The sequence below is a fragment of the Platichthys flesus genome, chromosome 11 (genome assembly GCF_949316205.1).
Source record: "Platichthys flesus chromosome 11, fPlaFle2.1, whole genome shotgun sequence".
Lineage (NCBI taxonomy): Eukaryota > Metazoa > Chordata > Actinopteri > Pleuronectiformes > Pleuronectidae > Platichthys > Platichthys flesus.
In genome coordinates this window covers 15,275,156-15,291,993 of record NC_084955.1, presented here as the reverse complement: position 1 = coordinate 15,291,993, position 16,838 = coordinate 15,275,156, and the positions used below count along the sequence as shown (strand labels likewise).

The window sequence follows — 16,838 nt, the reverse complement described above, 5'->3', positions numbered from 1 at the left end:
CTGCAGAGTGACAAGGGGATTGTGCATCAGAAGCAAAATACAGAAAACATCTCCTTGTGGCTTTAACATGACAATCCTTAAGCACTCTTTTGATACAGCTCTGACTTAAGCCATTTTCAGACATATGTCAATGTCAACTTTATTCATATAACTCATTCAAACAAGTTGACTTGACTTAGTTGACTAAAGTGCCTTACAAAGTAAAAGAAAACAGCAATACGCAGCATATCATAAAAGTAATGATAATAAAATCTGCTGGGATAAAAGCAATAAAGAAGATATCTGTCTTTTACAATGATTTTGGGGCAGATTTAATATGGAGTTGTAAACTGTTCCATGAGTTTAGGGCGGTTAGTGCAAAGGCTCGGTGGCCTCTGTTTACAAGTCTAGTTTTAGGCTCATCCAGGAGCAGCTGAGTGGCTGAACTCAGCTCCCCAGCTGGAGTGTGAACATGAGGAATTGTCCGGGTCAGACGTGTTCACATCAACATTCAGGTGAAGGTTTAAGCCTGGGTAGAGCAGGAGGCAGGACACAATGTATTCTCTCTGTTGTGTTCTGTTACAGCACATCTACACGATAGCTTCGGCCCTCCTCGGCAAAAAGCTCCAAAGTCTAAATCTATTACATCCTGAGATATTTGTATTATTTTTTCTTTCTTTTTATGCAGCCATTACGTCACCCACTCGCTCGCTGTGAATATTCCGGACATTTTCCTGCAGCGTTCTCTTTGGCTCACTCTGACCTCTGCCAGACATTTTACTAGCTAGCAGGAAAATGTCCACACTTCAGTTAGTGTCTGAAAGCAGCCTCAATAACGCAAAGGTGAGATTCTTTTCTAGAAAAGAGCAAAGGTAACGGAACAAGCCGAACACTGACTGATGTCTCAGGACCAGAGCTTCTGGTCTGATCCCTTATTCTCCTCTTTACAATTCTGTTAATAAAGCTATTCGAAGTTAATCAATCAATCAATAAATTTAAATAACTTCTAAAGAATTTAAAAATTAAAAATACAGTAATTTTCAGTCTTGGACTATGTCATCTTCAGTAGATGCTGATGGAGGAGTAGCTCTGGTCGCTCTGGCAGGTGAAATAAGCGATCAGCTGACCGTTGCAGATCATCAGAAACAATCCGCTACCTATGGATCAACAGAAAAGGCAAAGAGCATTAAAGTCAGCCGAGCTTACAAAGACAGAGGCAATAAGTTACAGGTAGACTCTAATTTAATTTACCTAAAGCCAGCCACCACTGCCACACCATGGGGAACTCCAACATCACTGCAGCATGGAAACAAAACATGCAGTTTCACAACACGTTTGGTAACTTGTGTGACTAACCTGGCTGGATGCGTTGCTATGTTTGTCCTCACCGACGCTGGTGATCGCAACATGCAGAAGTGTGACCGTGAGGGCGTAGTCCCACACCCGCCTCCTCACCACCGCGGCAAACAGGAGGCCGCTGCAGAAGTAGGTGAGCTCCAGGGACAGGAGGTTCACTGAGGGAGACCAAGGCAGCGGGAAAATGCATCATCTGTTTCAAAGTTCACACTCATCGTTCATTGTGTCGGCTGCGTTAGCGGCGCTCACCCAGGTATTTGGAGTTGGATTCAGTGGGCTCGGTCTTAAAGTCGAATGGGATCAATCCGTCGAAGTGATCCAGCCTGAATGAAGAGGGATCACTGTTATTGGTGCAGATTGGTAAAGTGACGAAAGAGCAATAAGTGTTGATGTGCCTCAGCCCTTCAGGTAAATACAGTGGGTCACAGGATGTGGACAAACTAACATAAAACTCATGAAACAGGACTTTAAATCTGAATTAAACCTCCCTCCATCGTACACCACAGCTGTTTGTATGTACTTAATGTGAGGTCATACTCCTGCAATGATGACTCCATGGCCAGATTGACCTACCAATTTGGCCCTCAGACCTAAATGAGACACTAGGGTCCTATTGACCCCCAGTTCCTGCTGCTTTTCTCAACAATGCCATGGTTTGTGTGTGTTATAATTTTTAAACAGATTTATTTAAGAATATTCACCACATAAATAAAATAAGATAAAGTTTATAGCAGAACCCTCTGTCACAATGAGTTAAGGATGCATGAGACGTTAATTTTTTTGTAATCATGTATGGATGAACATATTCCACAATTTGGAATCTGCAAATTTGCCGTTGATGTGTTCTCTTATTTGATAACACTTTATTGTACATAAACGGCAGCTTCCTGTAGCTTCTTTGAAAGGAACAAATATGTAACTGACAGTTCCCGGAAATTACTGTAATTAGATAATAAAGATAATAGAGTCTGGAACACGGCTCAATTGGTACACTTGTACAAATTAATTCCACTAAAATACTAGGGGGACCCAGATATTCATTCAATATTTAAACTAGATAACATTTTACAGTAGTCTTTCTAAACTCGACACAATGTATTAATATTGTTTATTATTTTCTACTATGTCTAATGAATTACACAGATCTTTCCAGGTCGGTACAATAGAATGATTAGAAAATAGTAGAACCTGCTAAATAAAGTGGTAATGCTCCTTATAACTGTTGTGTTAACTGTTTAAACTACATGACGATGCCTTATATGCCATCATATAGTTGTGTGGTATGGAAACTAATAACCAAGCATGAGGATAAGCATTATGATCCGTTATTAGCCACACCCTTGTGGTTATGGGGGATTGAGGTGTGTTTGTGTCTGGGGGGGCAGCTTTCATGAGTGCATTTTGCGTGGTGCGTGCATGTGCGCATGCGTGTGAGGGATTCAAACCTGAAGGCACCGAAGCACACGCTGGCGATCATGTAGAAAAGAGAGTAAAATATGAGCAGACACAGCAGCAGGTTGAGGAGCACGGTCTGTGGGACGGAGACACATACACAGAGACAAGGGAGGAGACATGATTTCACAACAACACACTGTTTTATAATCTGTCAACAATGCAACACACAGACCAACACACAACACGAGCAAACACCTGGAGCTGTGTGAGCAAGCAGACACACACCACCACTCTTTAACTGCTGCAGAACCTGACCTGCTGCACACTTTGACTATTGATAACTGATGAATAATCGATGCATGTCACAATAAAACGCACACGACAGCAGCCTCTGCACCATCGATCTCCTCACAGCCACCGTGTCGCCCCGCACACACGCGTCCCCTCGTCCCTGCTTACCTTCGAGTCGACCGCTTTGCCTTTGAATGCCATCTCATGCTTGTTTATAGGCCCGAGCGAAATAATGCGGGGCTGCTGCGGGGATGCGCGACCCCGTTAATCCCGCGATTCACCGGACCTCTCGCGCCATCTAGCGGCAGAACGCAGGGCGCAGGCACGAAAGCGGCGCCCCTGCGTCCACAGCCCCGAGAGTCTGAACTCGTTTCACCTCGTATCGCTGATCTCAAACACTCTCCCCTGCGTGCGTGCGCCAAGTGATCGCAGAGTCATTCATGCTACTGCAAACAAAGTAATGAATTAATAAAATATAAACACACGCGGAGGGTGCCGTCTATTTCCTGGAGATTTTCGTGCGAAAACGGCGACTTGTGCGAAAACGTCCGTCAGAAGGAGAGCCGCCCTGTGGTGGGAGGGATTGAACACTGCTGCAGGTTAGCTGGAGACGATCGTTTGTGTTGAACAGGAGTGTGTGTGTGTGTGTTTTGACACAACAAACACACACAAGTAACGATCGGTCCACAGTGGTGACTTCAAATGATGAAAACACGTCCCCGAAGTACCACATGTCTTTGTGCGCAGGAGCTCAGGATCCCTGCCAGAATAAAAAAAAAAACATGTCTCCACGTTATATCACCCTGGATGTTATTGTTCATTACAGAGCGGAATAAGATGCACATGTGGTGCCTGTTGTCCCCGATTCTGCTCAACGCGGCTTGTTTCCCTTTGTTATCGCATCATCTCACACACATGGATGCGTGTTAGCAGTAGAATGTACAATTTGACGGAAGATGTCACTTGAGGTGATTGTGACAGGGCTGATCTGATTTAATCCAGCTCTCAGCTCCGGTGTGAACGCACCGATCGCAGCCTGAGCTCGGGAGCTGGAGGTTTGGGGCTTTGAGGGATGTGGGGTGTGGGGGGAAACAACCGGTTTCCAGCCCGCAAGATGAGGCGGCTGCTCCCGGACGTTAATGGGAGAACACTGCGGTCGGTCCCTGCGCTCCGCCGGTCCACACACACTTCTTAACAGGGGAGGAGGGGAGACTTGTGCGTGCACCGGGTGAAACATGAGCCCGGGTGTGAGTCCCGGTTGTATCGGCATGCGAAGTGACTTTTAGTTTTTTTATTCGGGGGCCGTGTCGCGGCTGCTCACGCGCCTGGGATCGAGCCCAGATACAGAACTTTTCCGAGCCCCAAAGTTGTCAGGCAGCGCATCTTGCACGCATGCGCACATCCGTCCTCCGCTGCTCTAAATAAGAGTTAAAACAGAAACGAGGTGAGTTCCACATTTTTTTTTTAAACAACACCGCAGCTTAACACATTTTATTCCCACGAGCCGAGAGGACATTTGAAAAGCCGACATTCGTGCTCCTCCGCGGGGTCAGTTCACATTTATTTCCCTCTGTGATTTAAAACGGAGAGAATAAATCGTTTTTTCTCCCCCAAGTTTCTATTGAAGAAATTAAATGAAGCAACAATGGAGACAGGAGCGTCGTGTTGTTGCGAGGGTTCGTGTTGCTGAGGGAAATATTCGCGTGAGGTAAAATGCGTTTTCCTGCTGTTATTATCCGGGGAAACTTATTTATTACATATTGTCCCTAGCTGGCTGCATCCAGTCACAATGCTACGGAGGCTAGCCGCGGAGCTAACCCCCCTCCGTACGTTCAGCTGGGCGGAGTGGAGCTAGCTGCCTGCTAGCTTCATGTCAGCGGTAGCTAGCAACCTGGGCTGACATTCCGTGACAAGGGGAAAGTGAAGAAAATCGCCGGAGCGAAGGAAAACACCAAGTCGGGAAATTACACCGCAAACATCGGCTCCTGTTCGACGCGTAGCGGCTCCGCGCGGTTTGTTTAAATGGGTAACTTGAGTAATTTACATAGTTTAAACGTGTTGGTGGCCTCTTCCTATGCTCCGCCATTTTGTATAAGACGAATGCTAATCATGGGCGCTCTTGAATACACTTTATTTATGGGCAGAATAAAACTGGGCTGCGAGGAGCGGAGTCAAACTTCCCCCAGTCGCAGTGGCCCGGCCTGTTGTTTACTTTGCACATGGTTATGGCCGCGGTGCAAGCCCCGAAGCATCCCTTAATTCATTGTTGATCCTGCGTCAACACTAAAACGTTATATCGCAATATTAGTCGGATTAAAACGTGTTGAAGTTTGGCCGCTCGGCGCAGCAAACAGTGTTCTCCTCAAATGTGATAAACAAGCGATCGCGTCGTTTGTTTGTTACCAGGCGAACGGCGGATTTGAGGAGATACTGATAAAACAAGAAAAAGATGAACTTGTGTGGTTAACTTAAAGTTGAGGCGTCTCTTCTCGCCTCTGACAGTGATCGGGGTGGAGGTTCGGTCTAACGAGGCCGGTTGTGCGCGTATCCGCCCGCGTGTTGACCAGCAAAACATTATTATTATTGACTGTTTTGTCTGAAATCGAAGTGCATGGTGTCTCCTGCGAGCCGGTGCACAGTCGCCATCTAGCGGTGATGCTGCGCAGTGCTGTGCACAAGTGCAGGTAGACACTGTTTGTGTGTGTGGAGCTCAACGCAGGTATCATGATGATCACACACAGGCAACACAAGAGATACAGACCAAACGGACAAAAAACAAAGGCGTGATTAGATCTGGCCCCCTGACGCTGTCTCATCCATCATTTTTGTATATTTTGCACATCTGTAATGTATAAGGTTGATGTATGACAGTGTTTTTAAACCTGGCTTTTCTGTTGGTGCAGGTCAGGGGTTATTAGAGGAGTGGGAATGACCGACACTCCACCCAGCGATGGACCCCCCCAGGGTTCGGAGTTCGACATGATGGGTGCTCTGGACTGGAAGGACGGTATCGCCACTCTCCCAGGAAGTGACATCAGGGTACATGAGAGACATGTGTTTGTGTTCATGTCCAGAATTCGTCATTCACTGTTTAATTGTTTGTGTAAATTTCACTGATTACACACAGATTTGTCTTTGTGGTTTTAAGTGTTTCCATGTGAAGGGAGAACATCTTGCTTGAAACAAGGGCTGGGTGATTTGGACAATAAAATTATATCACATAAAAAAATGAGATGTCTCTGTTCACAGTAAGTAATTTTTTCCTGAGTGAAGGTTGTGGTATTAAAATCTCTTCCTTCTAGACAGAGAATGCAGTAGATCAATTATTTCTTACTTGAAACAAAGACCACATCTGCAAGTATCATAGACAAAAACAAATTGTTTAAAAAAAGAATAAGGACAAATGCCGATGTTAGGGAGTGTGACGATTGCTTTGGTTGTCATTTGGAGAAAAGCTGAAAGAAATTACCATCTCGGCTTAACAATGTCCTTGTAGCTACGCTGATAAACATATCTGCTTTTCTTTTCTTTGTGCCTTTCAGTTCCGCATGACGGAGTTTGGGACTCTTGAGATTGTCACAGACCCAGAGGTCAAAGGGCGAGAGGCAGTGCCTAAACGGGAAACCTTGGACCCAGCTCCGACTCACACGCCCACCCCTCCACCAGAGGGCCAATCACAGACCAGCAAAGCCAAAGTTCCAGCCAATCAGGGTCAGCCAGGATCATCTCAAGCTAAAGGTACGACAGCACCTGTTTAACCCCTTTTATCAGTGTTTTTTTACAGAGTTGCAGTATTCTCTTTAATGATCTACTCCATATTTTTTATGATAAAGACCTATTTTTTGTGTTCCCTATCATCAGCTTCTGGTCCTGTGCTTCTGTCCCTAGCGGAAGGCCCCAGTGTGGAGGATGGTCCCAGTGTTGAAGTTGGCTCCAGTGCTAACATGGGCCCAAATGGGGAGCTGTCAAGGTGCCGGGCCTGTGGCGGTCGTGTTTCTCGGGATGCCCTCTTTCAGGGAAGGTTCTGTAGCTCCATTTGTGCACAGCCTTCCAGCGGCAGGTGAACTCACATACCTTGTTTACTCTAATGCACAGGTTTTCAAAATGTGAGTCTGTGGGCCACCCCTCGGACAAAACTTAAAAAAGGGCCCTCCCACCACATTGTAGTTCACTTGCTTAGCTTCACTCAATTTCACTCAGGAATAAGATTTGATTCAGGGAAATAAAACAATACAAATATCCTGAATTGAATCTCTGAACCATCCCTTAATTAAATTACATCACAGATTTAGGCAGTTTTACATAATCTCCTCTTTTATAGTTAATATAATTTTCGTATCTCCATTCACTTGAGTGTCCCATATACTGCAGCTGTTCGGAGGAGAACCTGGGGAGGCCTGCCTCCCACTTTGAAAACGTCTGCTCCACCTCCTCCTTGTGGTTCTACAGAAAAAGTTGGTTTGTTATTTTCTCTCGGGTCAAATATTTCTTCCTTTATTTATTAAGATCATCTCCAGGGGAAGCACGGGAGAGTCAGACAGTTGAAGGTGAGAGGCTCGGTAAACGTGTGCGCAAAAAGAGGAAGATCTACATGGACTCCGGTGACGAAGAGGAGGACAACCAAGAGGAACCAGAGGTCAGGAGCATACTTCTCAGCATTTGTTACTAGTATTGTTTTCTTCCATAACTACTGGCAAATTAAAATATAATCTTTTGTACATTTTCAATTGTTTCCCTGAAGAGTTAAGAGAACACACAGGAGCCCTGAGAAAAAACATTGATGGTTCTGTCATTTCTCTTTTGTAGGAAAAAGCCAAGATTCCCAAAGGCAGGAGAGGCTCCAAAATTGCAAAACTGGGTATGTTAGACTACTGGCTGGAGAAAATGTTTTTCTCGTCTCCAGGTCTCTACATCCTATTAAAATATAAATTCAAGGCTGTAAATGGTCGATGTAAAGCACTATTCCTCAAATTAAGTTTTCAAAACGTTGCAACGTTTTTCTGGTGATAAATTAAGTCAAATTCGAAGAGTTTCCTCTTATGTATCACCAGTAGCTTTTATTTTTTAATATTTGTTTTCTGTTTGGAATTTAAAATGTCTTAGCTTCAATTGAACCTTTTGTCTGTAAATTTAACAGTTGACAAGAAGGAATTAGGACTGATATATACTTAAGTTCTATCTCTTTATATTTTGTGCATTTTCTTATCTACATGAAATTCATAGTTATACCATTACGTATACATATATCATACAGATTCTATGGTGAAATTTACTGCCATTTAAACTGGGCTGATCCTTTAAACTGAATGGGGAGTTTTATTGTGTATCCAATAATGTTTTTCATGCCCCTGAAGGGACCGCCCCTCCCACTAAGAAGCGTGCTTGGAGCTGGCCTGCTTACATTGAAGAGGAGAAGGCCGTCGCTGCTCCTGTTAAACTATTCAAAGAGGTATAGTCCCGTTATTTTTAGATTGACTAGATGATGTTTTTGGTTTTACCGGTGTCTGTTGAACTGAATTGTGCTGTGATGTATCTCTTGCAGCATCAGTCGTTTCCTCAAAGCAGGAACAGTTTTAAGGTGGGGATGAAGCTTGAGGGACTGGACCCGTCACACCCATCTTTGTTCTGTGTGCTCACTGTTGCAGAGGTATGAGTGCTAACGTGATTTATGGCTTTCGGTTTAGCCGAATATTGGGAATTTCTTTACATTTGTTCATAATTTTGAATGTCACAGTCGTTTATTCGAGTGTCTCTTTCCCTCTCAGATCCAAGGATACAGGGTAAGGCTTCACTTTGATGGCTACCCAGAATGCTATGACTTCTGGGCCAACGCTGACTCGTGGGATATGAAACCAGCGGGCTGGTGTGAGAAGAACGGACACAAGTTGCTGTTGCCGAAAGGTAGACACAAAAATGCTCACAACATACTGCCTTTTCACAGTCTCACAAATGAACAAAAAAGTGGAATGTAACATTTTTATAAATAGTATTTGCAAACGTTAAGACACAGTTTGTGTTGTAGGTTGTAAGGATGGAGAGTTTAGTTGGAGCATGTATGTGAAGAACTGCAGAGGACAACTGGCCCCAAAACACCTTTTCAAGAGCCTCAACACAGTGAGCATTGACCACACTCTCTGACACCACCGGACAGCTTTGTGTATTCACAGACTAAATTCGAGTTTAAAATGTATTTTCCTTTGCAGTCTGTGACTCCGTCTGGATTCAGAGCCGGGATGAAGCTGGAGGCGATTGACAGGAAGAATCCCTCGTTGATCTGTGTAGCAACCATCGCTGCTGTGGTCGACAACCGCTTGCTCATTCATTTTGACAACTGGGATGACACCTATGATTACTGGTGAGAGCCTGGCTTGACACTGAAAAAACAGGGATGATCCAGAGATATTCGCTAGTCCACCTAGGGCTCTGCTGTAGATTGAAATCAAGTGAAATAATTAGAGCTGCTTTCAGGGAGGCACTGAACCCCAGATAATCTCCTGAAATTATTTGAAGGGGCTGAATGCGTTAACACAAATGGTCGAGTCAGTGACTCCAGACTATTTCAGGAGACTTCTCTTGGAGAATGTCCAAATGAACATGTGTGAAATTAGTCACCACCACCAAGATTCACAACGAGTGACGGACGCAAAATTGGAAAACTATGAAGAAGAGAAGCCATTCAAATAGACGACTCCAACAAAGATGTCAACTTGGAAAGACAGCGAGACTCAAGAGCTTTTGGTGAAAAGGGCCGATGTTGATGTGCTGCAAACAAAAACATGTGATCTCTGCATTGGAATTGATTCGTTACATCCTGTCTTCTCGTCCAACCGTCTCTCAAACTTTTTTTTTCTGTTGTGAAATGTCTGACTAGAGAGGGTCCTGCTGCATTCTTCAAACGTAAAATGCAAACTCAGGAGAAAGTCCAGAGCCCTTTTCCTGGACTGTTGTCCGTCTACATAGCTCCTGAACGATGCTAATGTAGTGTGCACATGAAAAGGTTCACAAAATGAATGCTATGTGGTTTAATAAGTTTGCAAATGGATCAGATCCACATCACCAGATACAGGTTGTATCTGTATGTTCACCTGCGTGTTGTGATGTGTTAAGGTGCGATGCGAGCAGTCCGTACATCCATCCTGTTGGGTACTGTGAAGAGGCCCAGCTAACTCTGACCACCCCAGCTGGTAAGACACAGACCAAGACACATGTGGGTCAGTATAATCTACTTTCATATATTGTAGGGCCGGACTAATATAGGATCTAACTTTAGCTAATTAACGGTTTGACTCTACTAATAAAGCTGAAATTATTTAACACTTTTCTGGTATATTGATTTACCACTGTTAGAATGAATGAGTCAACTCTTTTTAATATTAAATATTCAGGGTAATTTTAAATTGCCTGAATGGTGAAATGCATGCTGCTGTCATTTCTTGCAGATGCAAAGCTAGTCTCGTTTTGATCTGTAATACTATAATGGTGTCCGTGTAAATGTTGGTCTCTGGTCAGTGACTGATGGATCTAATGAGATTGTATTTCACTTTCTTAGAATATAAACAACCTAAGAGTTTTTCATGGGAGAAGTACCTGGAAGAGACGGGATCACAGGCGGCTCCTGCTCGGGCTTTCAAACCGGTACAATTTATAAGCACAAATACACAAACGGAAGATGTATATTCCTATATGTACCTATATGTACAGTAGCAGCCTGTGTTTTTATTATGATGCTCTGTATTTGCAGCGACCTCCTCATGGCATCCAGTTCGGGATGAAAGTGGAAGCTGTCGATAAGAGGAATCCAATGCTCATCCGTGTTTCAACGATAGTCGACACAGAGGACCATCGACTGAAGGTGCGACATCTTCTCCTCATCAAGATGCTCTTTGGTTTCCACTCTGTGTTCAGCTTATGTCTAATTTTCTGTCCACTCCCCCTTTGCTCATCTAGATTCATTTTGATGGCTGGAGTTCAGAGTACGACTACTGGGTGGAGACGGACTGCCCCGATCTGCACCCTGTAGGGTGGTGTCAGAAAACAGGACACCCACTACAGTACCCGAATGGTGAGACACACTGAAACTCTGCCTGTCTCTTCTGCTCTGCCTGCTATTCAATCAGAGGAGTCGTAAAATTGTAATTTCAACAGATGAGTCAGCAGTTAGCAGTCAAAAGAGTTCGCCTCTTCCTTCATTTAACTTATGTAATGAATCCAAAATCCTTGTGTGTGTGTGTGTGTGTGTTTATTTCAGGCTCCAATGATAATATGTTGACTGCCCCAGGACAAGGATGTCCTACCCCAGGATGCAACGGGGTTGGCCACATCAGAGGACCTCGCTATGGGACCCACTACACGTTAGTAGTACAGACTCAGTTTTATGATTTCACAGGAGAAATCCACATATGTCCTCTTTTGAAAATGTGTCAACTCTGCTGCAGATAGATACTATTACTAATAGCGAAGTTTGGAAATTTCGCTTGATCGCCAAAAACTTCGGGTCATTGTTTGGTGTGGACGGACGGAAACAAACTTGCTGATTGGGTTCTTCTGCGATTCGTCGTGCTCCTATCATATGATTCCATTCTAGCAGTAAATAACTGTCCTCATAACAGTGTAGAACGCAACATTGACAATCAATTTCAAGTGTTGCTGATCTTGTTGTCTTCGCTATCAGATGCAGTGAAGTTAAATTCTGCATTTGCAATCCTACAACTGCTAACATTGATAAGATGCAAGCTCTTACTAGAGTAATATGTGTGAATTCCCATGTCTGTCGCTACGTGAATGTCTTCCTGTTTATACAGGCATGCACCTGTCCAGTGTATGATTGGTCATGTGACATGCATTTGGATAGGATTGGATTAAAACAAATACAGAGCCAAAACGCTCTTGTGAACAGAAATTGTCTCTGTTTGACAAAACATGTTTACTTCTTTTCTTACTCTGATAATACATTCTATTTAAATGCTCTAGTGTTGACTCTAAAATCCATATCTTCTACATTTAATTTGAATTCAAAAAAAATCTTATCAATATTTCTCTCGTGCTGCTCAATGAGTTATTTCTCATTGGTAAAATCTCATGAATTCACATTTTATCTTTGTTTGGATTCTGTGCTTTCAGTTAGTGCAGGAGTAGAAGAAATGGGTTCAGTGATCATAAATGTCGATTGTGTTTGTGTGGGTTGCCGCCAGCATAAATGTGTTGCTTGTGTTTGTGTGTGTGGGTGTTTCGAGCCTTTAAGGTGATCTTTTTAGCTGCAATTCCCTCCTAATTGTTGTAACTTGTTTAATGATCTCATTCACAGTTATATAATGAGTGTTTCTGGCAGTGATGGGCCTGGGTAAAGTTTGTGTGTCCTTGTGTGTGTGTGTGTGTGTGTGTGCAGCCAGGTGAGCTGTCCCTATTCTGAGATGAATATGAACAAGGAGGGCCTGCTGCCAGACCGTCTCAGCGGAGAGCGACCCCTCGCCCTCAGTGGACCTCATCCTCGCGGGCGACGCCCCGATCTTCAGCCCAACACTACGACGCAGACCTCCTGTACGCCTGAGCCGCCCGAAGGAGCTGAGGACTCCCAGAGCAGGTCTGCCGCTTAACACGCACAAGGACGACACTCTACACCGCACAAACACACTGTGAAAAACACTTACACTCTCAGGAGCTCTCCAATCAGTGTGTTGAATGCAATTCTATCCAGTGGTCGGCTCTTGAGATGTGGGTAATCTGTGTTGCTAGGAAACCTGGGACAGTGGAAGCTGAGCGTGTGGGGCGCAGCAACCAGCCTGAGCCACCGGGTGGAGCCAGCGACCAGAGCCACAATGGAACGAGACCTAAACGGTGGGAGTTGTGACGCCATCGCACCAAACCGTGCCGCTGCAGCTCAGTACAGAGGATGTTCCCGTGCCTCAACATTTAACTTACTGTACATTGTTGTCTTCCTCAGGACTGCACCAGTTCCTAAATACCTGAAAATGCACTATGTTAAAGAGGAGGTCAGCGACAGTAAAGGTGTGTGTTAGTGTGTGTGTGAATTTATGTAAAATGAGATGACAAAAAGTAAATCACCCCCTCATCCCCACTGACTGCTGTCTCCTCCTCCTCCTCCTCCTCCTCCTCCTCAGCCTCCCCAGATGCCATCTCTCTCCAGCAGGCCCTCCACGAGTCTGTGTTCTCCCCCGGCCTCTCTGCCTCCCCCCCTCACCGGGTGGCTCTCTGCTGGGACAAACACTGCCAGCTGCTGCCCGAGGTCCTGGGGCTGACTGCCAAGAGAGTGGCCACTTGGAGCGCCGAGGAGGTCAGACGTGCTCACTCACTCACACACACAGTGTCAACACATGAAAAGCAGACGATGTCCTTGTTCCCCGAATAAACATGAAGGCCTCGAGTTGTTCAGAGAAACAAAATGAATTAACTGTCACCCCGAGATTCATGTTAGCCACTTAAGATAGTAGATAAACACGTATTGAATAAAATATCATGTGTTTGGCTGCTTGATTGTAACATTTTGTCTCTTTTTGTTGATCAGGTGGCCAGTTTTGTCAAAGGACTCCCTGGATGTAAAGAACATGCTGCTACTTTTAAAACAGAGGTGAGAACTTCATACAGATAGAACATATAGAAACTCAATCTACTGACAAACACTATGAGAAATAATACTTAAATATTTGTTTATATTGTAGATTTGGATTCATATCTTTTATAGTTTGAATGCTAATAAACAATGTAAAAAATCCCGCCCACATGATAATTTCAATGGTTCAAGTTTTTCAGTAATGCCAAAGAATTGTAAAAGGTATGTTATACCCCCATGCAATCCCATGCTATCTTAATTTATTTTCAACATGTTTTCGTATGATTATTAAGAATCATTAGTGTGCAACTATGTTTTATCGAAAGGGGGCCGACAGTGTTTGTCACTGGCTGATGAAGGTTAATGAGCACAACTCAGCAAATCCAATAAGTAGCTGTGTGTTGCCTTGCAACCACTGGATGTGTAAATAATAGATTAACTGTTGTGGCAATGTGTGATGAAGATAAAGAATAGGAATCAGCCACTTCAGTTGAAAGAAGATTGGTCTAAAAAAAGAGTGAAATGAAATTGAATCTTTATTTTGTGCCCTTAGCAAATAGATGGCGAGGCTTTCTTGCTACTCACCCAAGCGGACATTGTCAAGATCCTGTCAATCAAGTTAGGACCCGCCCTGAAGATCTACAACTCCATCCTCATGTTGAAGAACGCAGACGAAGAGTGAGACCTGGCTCTGTGAGGAATCGCTTCCTCATTTCCAGGTTCCTCAGCTCCAGTCTCCTCAACAAACACTCGGCTGAAGAGATTTGAGATTGATTTCACGATTGCTGCATTGATGCAGCTACAGAAAAGAAAAGAAAGCCATGATCTTGAAAAACGTCCATCTAACCCCCCCCCCCCCCCCCCCCCCCCCCCGCCCATCTCGTCTCTCTGCAAGGGGCACCGGTCGACCCTGAGGGAAGACACCATGAGGAGTCCACTTATATTGTGTTTGTTTACCTACCAAATCATATACAAAAAAAAACTACAGCACCTTTAAGGCTTCTTAATATTGTACAGATAATGACTTGGATTTAGTGTCTCCATTCTGTTGCATTTCTTGTTTTATTTGAAAGGTATTGAAATGGTGCTTGAGCTCGGAGCAGATTGAACAAGCGTGTTTGTGGTTTGTTGCTTTTTACATAGCAACCGTAATGCGTGTGTTTCTTTCTTTTTTTTTTTAAAGCTGCAAAATACAATCGTGGGGCGTCGAGGTTTTTCAATGTGAAACCCAGTGGAGCAGAAGCACTATGTAGTTCAGCCTTTCTCCTCTAGATGGAGAAAGTGAGCCACTCCACAGGCCCAGAGGCAAGAGAGTTGGGTTAATTTGGAGTTGGCTGAAGCTATGGTTGAATGGGAGGGGGGTATCAAATTAGTGTGCATGTGTGTGTGTGTGTGTGTGTGTGTGTGTTTGAGAAAACGAGGATGTAATTTCCCAGCAGCCTGTGTGTGTGTTGCTTCTCTGTTGTGACGAGCAGGGCTAAGGGCTAATTGTTAATTCAAGGAAACTTGCAGTTTGTTGCTGTGGAGTGAAACAATGAACCAGCCTGTGTTTGTTTGTCTGTTTTAATTTTGGAAATGGCACATGAAACTGAATGTTTAAAAAAACAACACATCTATAAGTTGTTTTGTTGATAACGATCATTTTGTTTGGTTCAAATAACCTCTTTTCATTCACGTTGTAAAAAGTATATCGCTACAAAACGGACCGTCTCTGCTTCGTTCAAGAGTTTACTCCTGCTTGGTTATGCAAAACCTTGACATCTGTCTCCAGGGAAGGACATTGTGACAGTGGACTGAAAACACAAGCCTGGATTCCTGCATAGATTTTGCGAAGACAAAAACAGAAAGAAAAGGAAAGCATTGCCGGTGTCTTTGTAAATGAGCGTGCACTTCAGCCAGTTGGAATGTGTACATCAGCAACTGTTTATATGCAAACAGCTTTTATTTATGTATTCTAATTTAAGGGGTAATGGTACGCTGGCTGCTCTGGAGGGAGATGTGGCTCTTTGACGGAATGTGTGAATGGATGAAAATAAATGAGATGCACACTGCCTGCTGTCCTCAACTGACCTCAGTCAGCACACATACACCCACACGCAGAAACACACACAGACAGATTATCTCCAATTGTGGTCTTTATCTGTGCATTTTGGAGTTAAAGAGGTGGAAAACACATATACTTAAGTACTCCACTTAGTACATTTTTGAGGTACAAGTAGTTTGACAAACAGTCACAATTTAAGGTTTGTGCACTTTTCTAGAGCTTTTAACAGTATCATGGACTGTTTGGGCAAATAGAGATTCCTTCTGTGGTGCAAGTGACTTGAGCTCTAATGCAGGAGGAATCTTTTTAGGCTGACTGATACGTTTATCCTGTATTTCAGTTTTTCTTCCAACACTGATAGTTGGACAAAACAACTTGCAACTTCAAACTCAACCAATCAAGCCGCATTCATTTAAACATCTTATAGATATCACCTCCTTTAATGTGCCTGGTTTTCTTTTCATTAAGAACCATGAATTGTTCTCTGGAAATGCCTCATCTCACAATGTTAATGAAACTGATAAAAGTTATGGTCCCTTTAGTCTCATGTCCCCTCCCTCTAATTTTGTGAAAATCTGTTCTGTAGTTTTTGTGTAATCCTAAAAACAAAAAACAAACAGTGGGGAAATCATGACCTCCTGGGTGGAGTTAATAATCATAATGAAAACCAAATTTGCTGTATTTATCAAAATGTGGTTCCATTGCCACCAGTTAATTTCATTCACATTAGGTTCAGAATCTCTGGATGGGTTGGGGAATCAATCACAGTGACCTGAAGCTCACACCAGACTGATCATGATGTAATTCACTGTACACGTTTCAAATCAGTCTGCTCTTGGATTTCACTTCACGACTAAAGACCAAGATAACATTTACTTTACAGAAATCTAATGAATGATTGAGGGCAGTTTCTTCACCTGTGTGCTCATAGACATTTATTTACTTCACTGTCAAATCCACGGCTCGAGATTATAGAGATATTATGATTTCAGTCACAAAACTTAAACAAGATTCAGAAAAAAAATATGTATTTTCACTTTCAATTTCTTAAACCTTTGAAATTAAACATTGAATTTTTTATCTCAGAAATACTGTAACATGAAGTTAGGTTTGGATCAGATATGGGAAACATCAGGACACCTGAGCATAGAGCTTTATAGTAAATACCTTTAAACTGAAAAGCTCTGAGGTTGTGGCCCCTGTTGA

General features: G+C 43.5%; 2 protein-coding genes across 8 annotated transcripts; one reads left to right on the top strand and one right to left on the bottom strand.

Annotated features, from left to right (window-relative positions):
* Positions 1-210: 210 nt before the first annotated feature.
* On the bottom strand, positions 211-4,177 carry LOC133964828 (putative transmembrane protein 244). The gene is made up of 6 exons (XM_062399091.1): positions 3,190-4,177; positions 2,781-2,866; positions 1,585-1,658; positions 1,368-1,493; positions 1,231-1,275; positions 211-1,136 (listed from the first exon to the last, which is right to left on the bottom strand). The coding sequence occupies exons 1-6, from the start codon at positions 3,220-3,222 to the stop codon at positions 1,042-1,044; spliced, it is 459 nt and encodes a 152-aa protein (XP_062255075.1). The 5' UTR covers positions 3,223-4,177; the 3' UTR covers positions 211-1,041.
* Positions 4,178-4,334: 157 nt separating this feature from the next.
* l3mbtl1b (L3MBTL histone methyl-lysine binding protein 1b) lies at positions 4,335-15,639 on the top strand. 7 transcript variants are annotated; one of them, XM_062399084.1, is made up of 22 exons: positions 4,335-4,465; positions 5,925-6,060; positions 6,564-6,759; positions 6,883-7,081; positions 7,528-7,657; positions 7,828-7,879; positions 8,376-8,470; positions 8,564-8,668; positions 8,787-8,922; positions 9,044-9,135; positions 9,225-9,376; positions 10,129-10,232; positions 10,571-10,656; positions 10,763-10,873; positions 10,969-11,083; positions 11,270-11,372; positions 12,407-12,601; positions 12,754-12,855; positions 12,962-13,026; positions 13,140-13,312; positions 13,544-13,606; positions 14,142-15,639. In XM_062399084.1, the coding sequence occupies exons 2-22, from the start codon at positions 5,950-5,952 to the stop codon at positions 14,268-14,270; spliced, it is 2,514 nt and encodes an 837-aa protein (XP_062255068.1). In that variant the 5' UTR covers positions 4,335-4,465; positions 5,925-5,949; the 3' UTR covers positions 14,271-15,639. The 7 variants fall into 7 exon arrangements, with proteins under 7 accessions (XP_062255068.1, XP_062255069.1, XP_062255066.1 ...); XM_062399085.1 differs by lacking the exon at positions 4,335-4,465 and adding an exon at positions 4,479-4,569; XM_062399082.1 differs by lacking the exon at positions 4,335-4,465 and adding an exon at positions 4,643-4,729 and having other exon boundaries at positions 6,910-7,081; positions 10,129-10,205.
* The last annotated feature ends 1,199 nt before the right edge of the window (positions 15,640-16,838 follow it).